Source organism: Acanthochromis polyacanthus, chromosome 3 (genome assembly GCF_021347895.1).
Source record: "Acanthochromis polyacanthus isolate Apoly-LR-REF ecotype Palm Island chromosome 3, KAUST_Apoly_ChrSc, whole genome shotgun sequence".
Classification (NCBI taxonomy): domain Eukaryota; kingdom Metazoa; phylum Chordata; class Actinopteri; family Pomacentridae; genus Acanthochromis; species Acanthochromis polyacanthus.
The window spans coordinates 18,655,276-18,673,675 of record NC_067115.1 but is presented as its reverse complement, the minus strand read 5'-3'; the positions used below and the strand labels follow the sequence as shown (position 1 = coordinate 18,673,675).

Genomic DNA, 18,400 nt, shown 5'->3' with positions numbered 1-18,400 from the left:
AATCTCCATTACAATGTCTTTCAATCATGTGGGAGAAAGCTGGGGAAGCATAAATACTCATGATTATACTGAAAAACTAACAATGAAGGATAACTCTTATCGAACATTCAAATAAATACAATGTTATTAGACACAAAGTCGCACTCTGTCATACTTTGCTCTTCATCTGACGGTGAGTCTGTCGGATCCACTTCCATCTTTGCTAGCAATTCTCCTGCTGACGATTCCTCCTTCTTTTCTTTTTCATCTACCTCTTCTTTATTTTCTTCTTCCATCCTGTTATTAGACTCCAAATCCTCACCTAACATCAGATGATCGGGCTTGGAGAGACTAGATGAGTCTTGATCTTTTGCCTCAGTGCTTAAGGCTGCAGCTTCCTGAGCTTCTGGTGTGACTGTACTCGGCCGTCGACTCAAGTCCAGCAGGTTACATTTCTTACCAAGTTTAGCATCTTTGGAAAACACAATGAGAGCAATACGTCCATCAATTATGTTACTGAACCAATTAAATAATTAGACGCAATTAAAAAAGACAGCATAAACTATAACAGAAAAAAGGGAATATGTGAGGTCTCTAACTATTTTTTTGGATTAAGTTGAGTCATGATGGCCAACTGAGCAAAAACTCTACAAAGGTGGGACAAATCTCTGTGCTATTTTGATACCTCTTTCATAATTATACGACAAAACTTAGTGACTTCCACACACAAATCAAAAGAGAGGCTAAATTTCCTGTAGCACAACCAACACAAAATTAACATTGTGAATAAGTGAACGACATACAAATAAAAGCCAAAGAAACTTTAACTCCAAATAACTATAAACCACACTTTCAGCCCCAAAATCTCAAGTTCCAGACCTTCCAGTTCTTTGCGGTAGTTGGCGTTGGTGTTGCCGGGAAGCCTGGGGACAAACCGCTGCACATAAGTCTTACTAATCCAGCTCCAGCCCCCATAGCCCGTAACACGATACTCCTCTCCTTTCTGCTTCCACACCTTCGCATAAAACAAGAAAGTAGACAAGAAATGAGGACAAAAGGGATAAAAAATGAAACAAAAAATTAAAATGGAGTAAAGTAAATTGGACGAGACAGAAAAAAGTGGTGGGAAAATGAGAGAGTGACCATATAAGGAGTTTAAAAGTTTAGAGGTTATTCACTTAGTGATCACTAATTGAGCTTCATTTGCTGAGGGAAATGACTCACAGCAGAGCTGAACTTGCTGCATCAAAGAGCCCTTGATGGTCACTCATGCACATATCCACAACATACACACAACTGGTTCCCACTGCAGTGACTCAGTTTTCCAGACATTAAGTCTCAATGTGGGCGGAGACTACACTGAAACATTACTACTGTTATCTCATCATGAGTGGAACAGTTAGGATGCTATCTTAACAAATCAACACTGGAAATCAGTACTAATGCTCATCTGTGAACATTTAGTGTCAAATTTAGGAGACATGATAACATACGCTTCATGGCTAGTAATAAATACAAAGACACAGTGAGGGTGATTCAATTTGATCCGATGTGCGAAAAGTGTATTAGAAGGTAAGAGAGCGCTCCTTGTGTGCGTCTAAATTAAATCAATCTTATTGCAACTTTTAAATAATCACATAAAAAGCTGTAACTTGTGGGTATGTGTATGACTTACCTGGTGTTTAATTGGAAAGGTGTATTTGACCCAGGTGGCTTGTTGCAACGTCTCCTCATCCTCCAGCTTCTTTTCCCTCTTCTTCACTTTCTCTTTCTCCTCACGCTCCATGGATGTCATCCGGTTTAACCTAAATTGAAAAAATGTATTCACCTTAGAACTGTCAATCACTTTAGTCAGCAGCTCTAAAATTATATATGTCAGTATGGTTATGCTAAAACTAGTAGAATAAAGCAGAATCTGTTTTCTTTGCTTACATGAAGTGAGTTAGTTTATGACAAACGTTTAACCATTCAGATGCATTTTATATCAATAATCATTTTTCATGTTACTACATGTAAATAAACATTTAGGCAGCTTCTGCAGTAATGTAGAAGAATGATCAAAGCCCTAATTAAAGATGAGAAGATGACAGCTGCTCTTGGAACCGTTCCAAGAAACACTCACATACACACTTGTAATACGAGTTGTTGAAAGGCAAGTCTCTCCTGTTCATAGTTCAGGCAAATACATACACACATTCTGGTCCTACCCCTGTGAAATCGTGGACAATCACCTCTTTAAAGGGGCCTTGTGGTGCTGAAGCAGTAGTAGAGGCTGGGGTGGGTGGTGCTGGTGGTGGGCTTGCAGTCTAAATATTATGCCTCACAGCCAGGGTGGGCCTTTTGATCTGATCTGGTTATGATCGGCTCTGCCTGCTAAACTGGGCGCACATCCCATGTACATGCACTGAAAGCTTGTTTGATTTTTCTCAAGTATTTGAATGTCTTACATTTAAACTGAATCTGTCTGTGTTTTGGGAAATTATATCAGTGGGCAAAAGTGCACATTCATACACATAGATAGTGTGTACTGCACATACCTACAAGTATGGTATTTATGTACCTGGTATGTCCCAGAGAGTCTTTCCAGACAGGCAGCATAGCCACAGGTTTGATGGCACACTCCAGGATGGCCAGAGCCAGTGCAAACTCTCTGGCCTTACTGCACATCTGCACTGCTTTGATCCAGTTGGTCCTACGAAACAAAGAAAAATAATTTTCACATACTTCAACCACTTTTTACTACCGGTGCTTTCATATTTAGGATAGGTCATGGCTTGCTTTAAATTTTGGTAAAACAGCGACAGTTCTGTCATTGTATTCATGTCTGCAGACAAATTTACTGAACCTTGGTGTCAAACTAAAGCACTAAAACCAAAATGCACTGAACAGCTCGTGTGTCTATGTGAGGTCCATGAGCATCTATGTCTACCTGTGTGACGCCCAGTTCGGGTGCATGAAAGGTGCTGGAACATTGTTCTCCAGCTGGATGATGGTGAGTCTCAATGTTGAGATGGTCAAAACCTTAGAGCCATGAATAGACCCGTTCCACTTAAATTCTCCTGCTGGTGTCATGCAGAACTTGTGGGAGAGATGCCGCCTCTTATCATGGTCCTGATGAAAAACAAACAATTAGTCATCAGAAAGACAAGGGATGTTTCACTACGACCTGCCCCATGCAATATCTGCCCAATACCAGGTCCACACTACTACACATGAGGACCAAAGCTTGTCCTGGTAATCAGACACACACACAGAAATATACAACTGTAAATCACTTTTAATCTGACTTGGATGTCTTTGTTATAACAGAAAAAAACTTTGCAATTATGGGAAGAAATAAAAAATTCGAGAAAAGTCTACTCAGTCACCATGCAGGCAGTATTTCATGACAGATAGACATATTCATGTCAATAGTTGCATTTATATATTGATAATGAGTGCGCTACCGGTCAAAAGTTGGGACACACCTTCTCATTCAATGCTTTTTTTTCATTTGTATTACTTTCTACATTGTAGATTAATACTGAAATAAACACTTCTTTCTTTACAACATAATTCCATATATATTCTTTTATAGTTTTGATGACTTCATTCATCTACAATGTATAAAATAACTAAATAAAAATCACTGAATGAGAAGGTGTGTCCAAACTTTTGACTGCTAATGTATATTAATTAGTATTATAATGAACATTCAAATGGTCGAATCAGCAATGCATTATGCTACTTACCTCTCTGTGCTGGTGCTTGTTGAGGGCCAGGGCATTGGAACTGTACTGGTTATGATAGACGCGATACTTGCCCTCCTGACCAAGCTTGAAGTATTGGCAAAGGGTCCCCTTCATGACCACCTCCTTGCTGCTGCGTGTGCTGACACGGGTGATGTCACCTTGTGCATTTACTACCAGTACCTATGAAAAAAAGCATAAGAATTTCTTGCTCTGAACGGAAACGTGTGTCACTGCAAACGTAAATGAGCTACAGGTACTACTTTATAAACATGCATCTGGACACCGTTTCTTTGAGTGAGAAGGTAGTTTGAATATATGTTGAGGGGTCAGAGGATAGTCAGTTAAATCTACAGCGCTGGTGATAAACAGTGGACACATATTTTTCAGATTTTACCTTAGAGAACAAAATCATTTCTTACCTCTTTGCCCTCCTTGAAGCCCCTGTTGGCTTCGTGAACAGCAGCTGCAACCTGCTGGTTTTTCAGCTGGCTCAGCTTGCTGTCTGGGTTCCTCAGTCGGGTCACCATGCGAGTTGCAGAAGACTTCTTACTGCCGAGACCTGCCGCGTCACCGTTGGCTGAGTCTTTACTGTCTCCTGGAAATGGAATGCCAAGTTCAGTCAAGCACAGAGGAAACCACACATGGCATTAAATTCAACTTCAACTAAGGTGATGTACAGAGATTAGTGAAAGAATGACTGAGAAAATCTAACTTTTAAATGCAGTACTAGTCTGCTTTAAGGCCTACTAAGGATGTTACATGTCGCTGATTTGCACAGTATAGACGACAGCTTTTGATTTGTAAAGTTAGCTTTCATCAGTATAACAATAAAATATAAACTGCTGAAGAAGAGAGCTACGATCATACAACTTCCCAAGATGTAATCATGATTTGCTGTTTTGTCAGACCTGCGTCATCAAAGCTCGCCATGGATGACTGGGAGGACTTGTCAGCCAAGTCTGGGGGTTCAGGGACTCTGGGAGGGGCACCAGTCCCTGTGCTGCCATTACTGTTCTCCTCACTGGGCTGGGAGGGTTGGCTTAGGCTGGGGACGCCATCTCCACTGACAGGGACAGAATCTGAGTTTTCTGCTACACGGAGAGAAAAATGTAAATAGCACTGTTAGGCTGGCATGTCTTAACTGAGATGTCCTTCCTGTCATCAGCTGTCACTGGAGACATCCTGCATGGACTGCTTTACCCAGAAAGACAAATGTTTAAGGCCAGACTGAAAATTACTTAACAAGAAAACCAAAAACAGTACACAATAAACTCAGTCTGAAAAAATGTTAAGGCTGTGGCTCCCTCTGCTGATGAGAAATGCATAATGCATGCACCAGACAGCCAAGTTGAGTGATTGGATGGGTCACTTGAAAGCAATGAGCAACAATCGCAGGCAAGACAAGGCTCCAACCAGGCTTGTGCATACATGACCAAAACAACAAATAGTGAAGCTCTGCAAATTTTAAAACATCCAACATGTGAACGCAACGCTAAACATTTTACCCATCAGAAGCAATGCCTAAACAGTCAACAGCATTTAATCACAGGCCTGAATTGCAAGCAAGCACCTGCAGAAAAGCTTTGTGCAAGAATGACTGCTGCAGGAAATGTGAACAGTGTGAACAGTGTCCCCAGCTGTTGGACGCTTGGTTCTAGTCATGCTGATTGATTCGACTGCTGTGTGATTACAAACCAACCCAACGCAAGCAGCTTCTCACCTCTTTAGAGTTGAAGACAGTGCAAAGAAGTGAGATTGGAAGTGCAGAACGACTGGAACGGTTTCAAGCCCAAAACCAAAATTCAAGACATAATAACTGGACAACTGAACACAAAAGCCAGCAGATGCAGTGAGCGCCACATGCAAAAAGCCAGGCAGAGAAGTGATCAAGAGGAACACCAAAGCACTGGGGGTTTATAGTGGAGCAAACAAGTCGCTAGCGATGCCAGGAGCATGAGATTCAATAGCCCCCCGTGAAGCTGCAGACTGTGGCAGTGAAGTAGATTCCCAAAAGAAGGTTAAAGAGGACAGTGTCACCCGTAAATGTTCTAATATACCTTCAGCGTTGTTAGAGACCTCCACACAAGAACATCCCTCTGTCCGAACCTCAACTGTGGAGGCTAGGGGAGCCTCCGTGGGCAGACTAGAGCTCTTAGTGGTGGTTTGTGTTGGAGAACAGGCTGCTGGGGGAATGGGTCCGTCTGAGATTCTACTGCCACTACTGCCTTCTTGGCCAGTGGGTGGAGCTTCACCGACTACAGATGAACAGCAGCAATATTGTAAACATTGTAGATTTCTGCTGATAATGCATTCTGAGCTTGGTGATAATGACAAAATAAGTGATGATTGGGGCTGGCAAATGCAATACAATCACGCTACATATACTATCTTTGAAGATTTATGTCAGCTTCTACAGTTCACCTGTGGCACAATGTTTGTGGACTGGCCTTGCTGTACATCGATAAATGGCTTATTATTCTGTATAAGAACCTCTTTAGTGCACTCAATAGTATATATCCATGAAAAACACCAATACAAATTAACATTATGTTCACTGAGTGTCAAACTTGTCGTTTGAGTCATGAAAAAGAGGGCAAATAACTGTGAACTGATTCTTTAATCAATATCTAATTACACTATTATGGTGATGTCCCTTCTTTCTAAAGGCTAAAAAAATAGAATAAGGCACAGGACAGGTGCTAACAGTCAGAAATAAAGGCTTCCTTGTTGCATTCTAATCTCATTATTATTTGATTTTAGCATTATGTGAAATACAAATTCCACAATTACCTCCTGTTTTAACGCTGTCCCTCTCCTTTGTGGCTTCTTCTTTAGTTCGCTGTTCCCAGTCTTGCTTCGTCAGATCTTTCATTTTGCCGTCCTGCTGTCCCTCATCCCTCAGCTTGGCCTCGTCATCTTCTCTCTCCAAATCGCTCTCCTTCTTCTCCTTCTCCAGCCTCGCTCTCTGAGCCTCCTCGGCAGCCCGTCTTTTCACCTCTTCTAGCTCCTCCTCTTTTTTGGCCCGTAATCTCTCCAGGATCTCGTCTGGAAGAAAAAGGAAAAGATAAATGGAGGAAAAAAAACGAGTAAGAAGAATTAAAGGGTGAGCCTAGAAATAGCTCAAGAACAGTGAGATTTCATGATACACATGCTCACTGGTGGCATGACAGAGAAAACTACACAAATAACTATTTTGAAAACTCACTGCCTTGCCACGCACTGTAAGATAAAAAGGCATTACATCACAACATTGAAGCCAATCACTGTTACTGATAATGAGAATATCTTGAAAGAGAAAACAAATACACACTGAGAGTTAAGATAATAATATCACAATAAAATTTTGTTGTCTTCAGGTATCAGATGACATGGTCAAACTGATGGCTGATATAAAGAAGGCAAAGATTTTTTTTTTAAAAAGGAGACGTTTTGGGGTGAAATTAACATTCTTAAACATTTTATTCAGACTAAAAAACTAAGAGACGACAGGGAGTTACCTTAAAGCTGAGCCCTTTATTTAGACATCACAAATGGTGGCAGCAGACTGTTGGTGATTTGCATTAGATCATTTTTATGTACAATAACTACGTTGCACATGCACACGGTACCTGATGATCGCTTATGTTAAAAGCAAGCAATTCAAACGCTACCCTAGTGTATAAAATATCACTATAAAGTTAGATTGTAGAGTGCAGGAAGGGTTTAGATATAGCAAACCAGTGTTGTGAATGTGAAGTATCACTAATATACGTATGCGAGTAGGGTTCACTGGTGGCATCACTACAGATCTACCAAACAGAGCAATTCCCAGAGATGGGCCGAATATTCGGATCCGTTCGTGTGGTTCGTGCGGCAGCGGCGGCCCGAATAGTCGGCTCCGTTCGTCTGGTCTCCCGGGTCCACATTTTGCCCTCGTTTAGTCTTTAGTTAAACTGAAGAATTCCCAAACACCGGTCTTCAGCATCTTGTCTTGTGTTTATGCAACGAAGTGAAGCGTGACTTCAGAGTCGGCAGCCACCCGGCCATTCGGGTGGTGTTTACAAACACGAACGGAGGAGCCGAAATGAGCCGAAGAACACGGCGGGATGAGCCGAAGTGGGCCGAAGGCGGAGGGAAGACAGTAAGGCTGCATATTCTTTCTGCCCGGTGACGTCTGACTGCGGGAGAGGGTGGGGGGCGAATATTCGGATACCAAAATTAATATCCGGATAGTGCCGTAGCGAACGAATATTCGGGTCCAGCCCTAGTTACATTACCCACTCAGTTCAAGACACAATGTCCTGGTGTACTCTACCACATCTCTTATATGTTAGGTCTGACTGGAGGCCATTACCCACGACAGAAGACTCTGTCATGGCACCCTGTTGTCAACTAAACTTCTACAATGCTCTCCGTTTGCCCACACAGATCTGCCCAATGCTACTACATTAAACAGCACAAGGCACCTGGTGGAAGAACTAGGTCCTACAGCTAATCTACAATACATTTTCTTCCTTACTGGTTATTACACTTTAATCCGTTTAATTAATACCTGCAATTACTCAATTAAATGTTAATCATTACCATTTTCTGCCATCTAGTACTCTTCTAACACGTTTAAATATGAGATATTTACACAAAGTTTTCATTGAATATTTGACCTTGTATTTATGTTTTCAGTGCTGTATGTATGTGCCTTGTGTTTAATGGCTGCTGAATGTGTATATTTCACTGCTGGCATAACCAAGTTCCCCACTGGAAACAAATAAAGCTGATTGACTGACTGTAAAGCCTCTGTCTGTACCGATATGATCTGTATTATAACAAAGCAGAAAACAGATGGTAAACAGCTGTTTCATATATTATCTTGTTCCATTAAATAAATCACCAAGGAAAATTTGAACAGAGCAGGAGCAATTAAATTCAGGAAAGAATCCAGTCTCTCCAAAATACTTAACTTCTCATACAGACAGATGGCAGGCCTAAGAAAAACAGCACAGGGAAAGAGGAAACACCAAAAATGCAAATGACTCAAATCTGTCTTTTATTACTGAGGCAGACAAAACTGTTTGTGCCTGAGTGATACAAAAGCTTTGATTGAGGATTCTGTGGTCAAGTTGTTTCTTGTTCAGTACATTAATTCTGACTGGGTGAGTGTATGTGTGGGTTGTGTTGGACATCGTAACCTGTCTCTCATCTGTGTCCATTCTGTCATCTCCCGAATAGGAAACTTTGCATCAAGCAGTGCAAAACAGCTCACTTTTGACATAAAAAAAAAGAATTACCCCCTTGTTTTTTCTACCATATATTTTCGCTTAAACACTGATTACCAAACGCAGATGCAGTGCTGCCCTATTTCCTAACAAAGAATAACATTTAAAGGAAGGAGAAGAATAATGTACGATGATAATACATAGGCTGTGGGGAAACATACGGATTTTTTGCGATAAGTCACTGCACAAACTAAAACAAACTATATTTAATTGTAACTGAATTTAAAAGCCTTCATCACTTACTATGTAATTTTTTACTTGTTTCAGGATTTTCCAGTCTTGTGGATTACTTGTCAGAACAGACAAGCATTTTTTCTTGCACTTTTCTGACTCACATACGCATCTTTGTAATAAGTTTCCAACATGCATCTTTCCACTGAAGCTGCTGTAGCTGATGCTGTGTTCTCTCTCCAAAGAAGCACAAATATGACAGTGCTACAAGGATGAACAATTCTGCTGTCAGTCTGAAAACATTTGACAATGGCTGCATTTATTCATTCCAGTCGCACATTTTTTTTTCTCTGCCAGCACTGTCTATTTCCTGGGGGTAAAAAAAAAAAGACAGAAGTTCATTGCCAGGGAACATCTTAAACTTATCTGTGCACAGCAGATGCTTGTCAGAAGTGCGAGTTTCCACTGAAGCTGTTGCATCAAAAGTTAACACAGCTTAGAACAGCACCATTTAAAGGGTAGAATTTTCCAAAACATCGTCGTTATGAACTTCCACTGCACAGCAAACTGAACGCTATACATATGACGTGCTGATCTGTACTCAAATCTACATCATTTTCATCAACACAGAAAGCTGCCAGATTCACAGAGCTTTGGTGGAAGCCCTACAGGCAAAATCGACTGGATGAGGGACTGAGGGGAAGCTCAAGTATTGGACATGGGCCAGATTGGGACCAGAGTAAGGTTACATAATAGGTGGGTTGATTCCTATGGCCGAGCCATCTATGACTGGGTGGCATTCATGATTACGGGCAAGAAAGTAGGCAGAGGAATGAGGAGACAGAGACAACAAGAGAAAGAGGAAAATTACTTTGAGCTTTAAGAGATCCTTCTCCCCCACAATCAGCCGCGATTAAAGTCAGCGACAGAGACCATCTGACATTCTTAGGACCTGTTTTATGGGAAAAAAAGGCTAGAAAGATAAGCTTTTTACCATTGGCAGCAGTGAGGAAACACTTGTTGCTACCCCGGGCCTTGTTGGTTAGATCTTCAGTGATGTCCATATGCATGTGCACCTCATCCCGTATCTCCTCGAGGGCTGCATACAGGTCGGCCTCCCAGTACTCCTTATCCAGGCAGTCTATTAGCTCAGCTAGCTGAACCTGGGATGAACAGAATTTAAGAAGAGTTTAACAAATGCACTACAATACACGCCATTGGCTCCATGTTCTGACAGCTTACTTGGCTAAAAATGAGAAATAAGAAATGTTAAAATGCATTTTATTAGACCCAAAGAGCAGGGCTGTCACACACACACACACACACATACATCATGTACATATTGTGTGTATGAAACAAAAATAAGAGTGACAAAGGAGGGGGGGATCAATTGTGATTCGGCTAAGAACATAAAACCCCAGCAAGGGAAAAAGATGAGTCGCATTTACCTTGGTGCTGTAGTACCAGATGGCTTTGTCCTCCTGTTCACCATCCTCCTCTCTGTAGGGGGAACATGAAAAAGGAGAAGGAATTAGGCAAAAATTAGGAGGGGGATAATAAAGAGGACAAAGGAGACAAAACTGGAAGACATAATCTACATATGCTTGCTTTCTATATGCTTTTGTACAGCTGCATGCAAGACCATTCGATGTTTGCCTGTCAGTACATTTCTTTTTACTTTCCATTTTATATTGTACAAATCCCCAAAGGGTCACAGTGAGGATTTTATTCCAGAGACTGCTTTTGTAATCTTGTAATAAGCTGTGTGTTACTTCAAAAACATTTAGGTTGCCTTACAATAACGTTTTCATTTCCCCTTATCCATATTGCTTTATAATGATACAGTATTATGTATCATCTAGTGGCCTGCCGCTGGTTGTGGCCCTATGCGAGTCCTCACATCCTCAGCTGTGGCTGCATAGACAGAATACTGTAGAAGTATACAGAATTCTAGAGTAGCTGGCTCACCAACTGCTGCTAATGTTGGCCGAGACAGATGTACTGTAGACGTGATTATGACTGCAGTCATGGCATGACAGCTGTCACTGTAATTGTGGCTGTAGCCATGGATGTGCTTTGGTTATTAAAATCATTCCTGTGACACATTCATTTACAAAGGGTGCCAGTGTGCAGTGCTGGTTGACCTGGCTGAAAGTTGTATAAAGGCCACTGGATTTCTGAACTCCTACAGTTTATTGGTAACAGTTCTGTCATAGTAGGACCGCAGACCCAAATAGTTAAAGTACAGCTGGACACATCCATTGCAACATACTGTATATGGAAATACAAACAGAGCTGAACTTCAAGCAGTAACCGTACCCACATCCGCAGTTTCATCATCACAGCCAGAAAGAGCAGCTACAGCTGTGATCAAAAACACAGCAGCGGTGATAAACCATCACAGGTCAACCTTTTAATGAGTAATGAGCAATCAATGTATCTTCTCTTCTTTCTGTAGTTTCTTCAAAACATTCCTCTAAACTGGCAGTTTTTATAATTAGACGTGCCCAATAGTGCTGTCTGTATGGATCCGTGGGAATACAGAAAAAACATTACAAGAAAACATAAAAGTATTCCTAGCAACCACAAGAGTAGACCAGAAAAATATCTTCCCTCTGTGACCTTTCAGGGGCTTCACAAATGTATGTGTATCATCCCAGAGACATACATATTTAAGTATGAACAAGTCATACGTTAGTCAGAGAACAAGTCAAAAGCGTTACAGCCTATTTCCACCTCTCTGTTGTGATACAATGCTCTATTTTCCTCGCCAAAGATAAAGATCTTGATATCAATTGCACACCAACAAATAAAAGTATTTGTGAACAGCTGGGCAAAACATGCAAGGTGCCAGAGGCAAACGCAGAACAATAAGTCCAATTGTCTATTGTAATGATTTCCTCAATTGTTCTTCAAAGCCTAGTGTGCAAGTAAGACTTCCATCCATCTATCATCTATGCACCACTTAATCCACACTCGGGTCGCAGGTAGGGGGCTGGAGTCTATCCCAGCTGACATAGGGTGAAGGCGGGAGACACCCTGGACAGGTCACCAGTCTATCACAGGACTACATATAGAGACAAACAATCACACTCACATTCACACCTACGGACAATTTAGAGTTACCAATTAATGAACATATTTTTGGACTGTGGGGGGAAGCCAGAGAACTGCGAGAAAACCCACGCATGCACAGGGAGAACATGCAAACTCCATGCAGAAAGATCTCAGGGAGGCCAGGATGTAAACTGGGGATCTCCTCACTGCAAGGATAAGGTGCTAACCACCAAGCCACTGTGCAGTCCCTGAGTAAGACTTGGGAGTCATTTTTTACATACCTACAAACACATAACAAATCATATATTATAGATATAGTCCATGTGTAATACAGTCACAGAGCAGGTGTGGTTCTAACAGCCTCTTTATACAGCAGACTTTGGAGTAGGAACATTATCGACTTGAAAACAGCTTTTTTTTTCTCTCCAAAACAGTGATCTAAAGCCAGTACATGTGAATTACTGATAGATAACCCTTTTTGAAAATGATGCTATTATGGTAAGGAAATTTATCAGCTGATTTTCAAACTACTGACTGTATGAACAGATTGTTAAGATACTGAAAACAGGCTAGATAAAAATAAACAAAAGAAACAACAAAGTATATCAGACACTTTAAATCATTCTGAGCGGTAAGTGATATAATATTTAAATTATTTATATGAGGAAAAACTGATAGGATCTGGATTGGTAACTCTTTTTTAAAAAATATTTTATTTTCATTTTATTTATTTTTTGATTGGAACTGTTTAAGGGTCATTCCATGAAATCGGTGCCTTTTGCGTCCCCAAGAAATAATCAGTCATACAATTATGATAACAACAAATTAATATTTCATTTAAAAATATAACATTACCCTGTCTTCTCTCCTTAATATAACATCAAATTAAAGTCAGTGAAATGTTATTTTAATTAATTTAAATTACTTTCATGCTGAAGAGGGTGAGGTTTTTGGCCTGTCCCTCACTGTTATTGTTGTATGTGTACAGGACTTTTCATTTGTAAAATGTAGGCAAAATGATACAATTTTTACATTTACATGTAGTTTAAAGTATGATCTTATTGTAAAACAGTGTTTTTGGTAATAATAATATATATTAACCATTATAAATTACCAATTTATCGGCGTCCCCTGATTTCGTGTCAACCCTAACTAAAAAACCCTATAAAAATAATGGTACATTCCAGATTTGACAGGATTTAAAGGAGGTTGCATCATCTCGGAACCAGGATGCTAACAGCTCATTGACAAGTAAGTTTCTCTCATCTCTGATTTGGTATTTTGAAGTTTTTTCAAGGTTTAACCAGGGGGGACAAGCATACAATGTCAATCCTGTTACCAGTTTTTAACATATAAACATAATCAATTTTCTATTTTTCAAAATATAATCAATATCTACAAGTAATTATCTTTCAAAGTACATAGCTTGCACTTTAACTAGCATTTATTTTAGCTAGCTACAAGCAAATTAGTTTAAAATGGTCAACCCTGTTACTGTCAACCCTGTTACCTTTCCACGGTAACAGGATTTGACATAATTAACAAATATTAAATAACACAGCCTGAGATGGCACAATATAGTTTCCTGTCATTTTAGACCTTCTGTGATTCCTGGCTACTTAAAAAATAAAAATTAAATATAGTTTAAATTTTACATTTTCAAAGTTGAAAAGGCACCAGTTTCGTGGAATGACTCTTAAAACACTGAGAATCAAAATACCATAAAAAAAAGCAGCTCTCCCTGAAATAAACCTGACATGAAATTAACCACACTTCACTCTGACACTTTCAGCCACAACATTACAACCACTTCCCTAACATTATGTAGATCTCCTCCATGATGCTAAAATAGTTTCGACCCACTGGGGCATGAACATGGGACCTCTGTGGGTCCTGTGGTGTTTGGCACCAGGACGTTGGCAGCAGATCCTTTAGGCTGCAAGGTGGGGCCTCCTTGGATCAAGATTGTTCCAGTGAATCTCATGCATGCATAAACAGACTGGGACCTGGGGAGTTTGGAGGCTGGGTCAATGCTTTGGGCTCCGTCTCGAGTCTTTATGAAACAGTTTTTGTGGTGTGGTGAGGCGCATTGTCCTGCTGAGGAAGGCTGCTTCTGTCGAGGAGTCACCACGCATCAGTGTTTTTAGGTGGGTGGTACATGTCACAGTAACAGCTTCACTGATGCCAGGACACAAGATTTCAAAGCAGAACAGTGAATTCTAGATGAAAAATGATATTCACTTCACCTGTCAGTGATTCTAATGTTGTGGCTGATGGAAGTATGTAGCTGCAGAGGGGGCAGCTTTCTTCTCAGCATCGTCTATACCCAGGGACTGTGAAGCCTGAGGCGTTGCAACAGTAGTGCCTATTCCGCATCTTTCCAGGACTTCACCCAAAGGCTATATGTGTGTGCACATATACACCGTCCCTCGTTGCACGTATACTCATGTAATCGCACAAACTTTTCTCTCTGTGCACACTTCTCACACACATGACCACACTACTTCTGCAAGGAGAGTGAAGACTGGCAATGCAACGTGCAGGGAGCCAATTTGGTGAGAAGTTAAAAAGCAGGAAAAAAAACAGGCAGCAATGACAAACTTCTGGACACTCACCCTCTTCAATTTTGTTTTATTGTTTAGGTGATCCACAATCTTTTATGGTTTATGATGCTGCTGACCCTGCACACACTCACCATCTGTGACTGCTCAATACCAATATAATTTGCTAACGTATGGGACCAATACTGCTGCTGGTCAGGCCGTGCTGCAAACTAGAGAGGTATGCAGTTATTTCTGGTTTATTCCCCAATTAACATGCGGGTCCGTAAGAAAGAAACTGGGCTTGTGATCTGCTTAACTTTGCATCTCTGACAATTATCAGGTGTGGGAAAATCCTGTATCTTGTTTCCACGGTGTAAGTGGCTACTTCATAGTTCACACGGCCAAAGAAAGCTTTTTTGTGCTCTGCAGGTGTTATTCCTGATGGTGCATTTAGTTGCTCTGTAAGTCTTGTCTCATTCTACAAATTAGCAGTACGTGTGTTGGACAATGCTGGCATTTATTTATCACAAAGATCAAAACTGAACAGATCAATGCTGGTCATTTGACCATTGTGGATGACTCTTCTCTTGCCCCGAGGCTGATAGACTGGCTTTAATCTAAACTGTTCAATAGGAGTGGGATTTTAATTTAATGTAATTTGCATTTGGAGAACATTTAGAGTTTATGAACAATTCTATGACTGAGGCATGAGTAATGAACTACTCTGTAACATTCAGGAATTAACCCGTGACAACATTCACTGATGAATGGAACGACGTTAATAGAGGTTGAGTTTGTCTCCTACATTAAATGGGTATTATTAATGCCTTGGATTAGCAAGGAGGCTAGAACAACCACACAAAGAGCTTAACAGACATTAAAACAGTGTGTGGTTGAGCTCAAGAGGGTCACATTTTCTCACTATTACCAATCTGTAGAAAAATGGCTGCAATGAAGAAAATGGACCGAAATAACTGTGGTGCATACACAGCATCAAGAGCATATATTATATCATAAGAAACAACCACAAGACAAGAAATTAATTACTAGCCCAAATTGCTAGTCCCTATGGTGTTGTTTATGTTTGCACATGCAGATGTATGTGACATTCATGTTTAATATGACACCGGAATATGGGACAATTTTTTAAAACTCTGTCTTGGAGCAGATTTAGCTACTTTAAAGCTCACCATTCTCAAATACTAAAATTTGACAACATAAATGTGGCAACTGTGGGAGTTCAGTGTCTTGATAGTATAGTGTAACGATGGCATTATTTTGACAATGTAATTCTGCTGGCCGAAAATGAAGCGTTGTAAACTTACACGACAATGCGGCGGTTCAGGAACCAGTATTTACGGTGGTGTCGGTCATAGCCAACTGGTAGCTGACGGATAAACGGTTTGCTCTTCTGCACTTCTGGGATGCAGTCCGCCACACCAGGTACCTTGTGTGCCACACACACCTCGCACTGCCACTCATCCTCTGGCACTTCCTGTAACGGCGGCTTCACACACTCCAGATGGTAAACAGCTGAACATGTCTCACAGCACAGCAGGTCACCAAGACGATGGCACACTCTGCAGTGATCGTCGTAAGCAACCACCCCTTCCGACATGAGCTCCTCACGGGCAATGTTGGTTGCCAAGAACTGGTCCACCAAAAACTGAAGAACTTTAACTTTACCCTCCAGCGGTTCATAGGGGTAATCCTCTCGCTCCTGGAAAGGCAGAATGTGCCGGTATTCCGGGTCGCTCTCGCAGTACGCCCGCACTACTTCTGGCCAAGTCATACCATCCACAAAGTACAAAGTGGAGTTAACAGAGTCCTTCACGTCAGCAGGACCAAATGTGGTGTTGGAAGTGTCCTCCTCTCTGAGAATAGCTTTGAGCAGAGAGACGTGGGTCTCTGCCAGCAGCGTGCACTGCTCCTGGCTAGCCAAGGCAGCACAGAAATCCTCAAAGCGGAACGGGGAGAGCCGCAAGACCGTGCCAAAGTTGCGTAGGACCTCGTAGACGGCAGACACGTTGAGGAGCTGTGAGGTAGCAACCAGGAGGTCCTCGGAGGATTTGGGAAGCTCCAAGGCAGGAATGTCCTTTGCCTCAAGAATGGGAGAGCTTGGTCGCAGTGCCCGACTCCTTCTCCGGCCTGCAACAAGTGACATGAAAAGAGTCAGGAGAGCGAAGGAAAAAAGGGTGGCAAAAAAGAGCACATATGTGTGTGTGATATATGCACACACCAAGGCAAATCATGTCTGCTGTCTGTTAAGTATATTTATTTAACAGGCAGTACAACTAAGCATTTGAAGAGAAAACAATTGTGTCTGCAGAAAAAAAACAGTTTGGATGCTTTGAATTACCAAAATATTCAAACAAGGAAACAACTGTCATTTCTATGAGATGCATACCATAAACCAAACTGTGCTTTATTTGTTTTGTTTACCATTACGCATTTCAATCTAATATCTGAACGTATTTGCATCCTTGCTTTGTCCTTGACTGCACTCTCTGATTTTGCAATAGTAAAGTGTCCGCACTAATACAGGCACTGGGGGGATAACCGCGGGCAGACACAGGACAATCTTACATTTCCCTTTTAGCCACAGAACATGCCCCAAGAGGCATCCCTAAGTGTTACTTGTGTACCTGGGTAGACCCAAGCTCCATATCTTGCTCTAAAAAAACAAGCAAAAAAAAAAAAACAATACAAAAACAGTATGGTAACGGTATTTGGAAGCCTGTGTCTTAAAAATACCACAATGAACAAGTGGAACATTTAATTGGGAACAATTGCAGACAACTGCTAATTTGAGCTGGTTATTTTCAACCCTATATGACACTGGAAGTAACAACATGAAAGGCAGACAACATTCTGGTCCCAGGACACACAAGTTAAATCATTCAAGTTAATTTATAAGCCTGTCTTTGTTTCTGCTGGTAAATATGCAGATGTTGCAGCATATGTACCCAACCAGCGTATTCCCTCTGGAGTGTGTGTGTCTCTGTCTACATTATCCTAACATTAAGGCATTTCTGAATGCAGTAATGTTCCTTGAGGTGGAATAAGCTTACAGCCATGGCCATAAGTTTGGACACAAGTACCATGACGCTTGTGAATCTTAGAAAATACCACAAAATTGTCACTTACAATACAGTACACAACTCCTGAGAACTATATTAAGTTTCATATTTTTAAAAAAAAACATCAAAAGAGTTTGGTGTCATTTTGTTATTCTTACCAAATTCGGTTGTGAAAGTACTGCATTTTTTTTGTTATTTTCTTCTAATATTATGTTTTGGGAACAAAGTTGTTCCAATTGTTGGAATTTATTGATAATATTATATCCCTTGTTGATTTGTTGACTAATTAAACTGGTGCTGTCAAAAAATATTAGTTATGTTCTGTAATAGACATCAAAACAGACATAGTAAGTCATGCTGTGTCCAAACTTATGGCCATGGCTGTATGGTTGTTTTTGATTTGAAAGGGCCACTTGATGTCAACTGATCTGGCCTCAACACCCTCCTTGTGAACAAGGTTACATTCTTATCTCTAATGTAGTGTAAATTTTGCATTATATAATAAATACTGGTGTGCACGGCTAACTTTTTCCTCTCAATCTCAGAGATTCTGTGACATTTTGTAGTGAGTGTATGACGCTGGATTG

At 40.8% G+C, this 18,400-nt stretch overlaps 1 protein-coding gene across 9 annotated transcripts in view; it reads right to left on the bottom strand.

Annotated features, from left to right (window-relative positions):
• Positions 1-18,400, bottom strand: part of LOC110958760 (nucleosome-remodeling factor subunit BPTF) — a 52,545-nt gene that overhangs the window by 31,718 nt on the left and 2,427 nt on the right. For 5 of the 9 annotated variants that reach the window (XM_022205437.2, XM_022205439.2, XM_022205438.2 and 2 more), the window contains exons 2-14: positions 16,059-16,881; positions 10,582-10,633; positions 10,128-10,296; positions 6,501-6,755; positions 5,768-5,965; positions 4,619-4,801; positions 4,130-4,305; positions 3,711-3,890; positions 2,909-3,090; positions 2,540-2,671; positions 1,655-1,784; positions 859-994; positions 155-451 (exon numbers count right to left, since the gene is read on the bottom strand). In XM_022205437.2, the coding sequence (XP_022061129.2) occupies positions 155-451; positions 859-994; positions 1,655-1,784; positions 2,540-2,671; positions 2,909-3,090; positions 3,711-3,890; positions 4,130-4,305; positions 4,619-4,801; positions 5,768-5,965; positions 6,501-6,755; positions 10,128-10,296; positions 10,582-10,633; positions 16,059-16,881 (2,913 nt within the window). The remainder of the gene's footprint in view (positions 1-154; positions 452-858; positions 995-1,654; positions 1,785-2,539; positions 2,672-2,908; positions 3,091-3,710; positions 3,891-4,129; positions 4,306-4,618; positions 4,802-5,767; positions 5,966-6,500; positions 6,756-10,127; positions 10,297-10,581; positions 10,634-16,058; positions 16,882-18,400) is intronic. The other 4 variants (XM_022205443.2, XM_051945248.1, XM_051945250.1 and 1 more) reach the window with 4 other exon arrangements.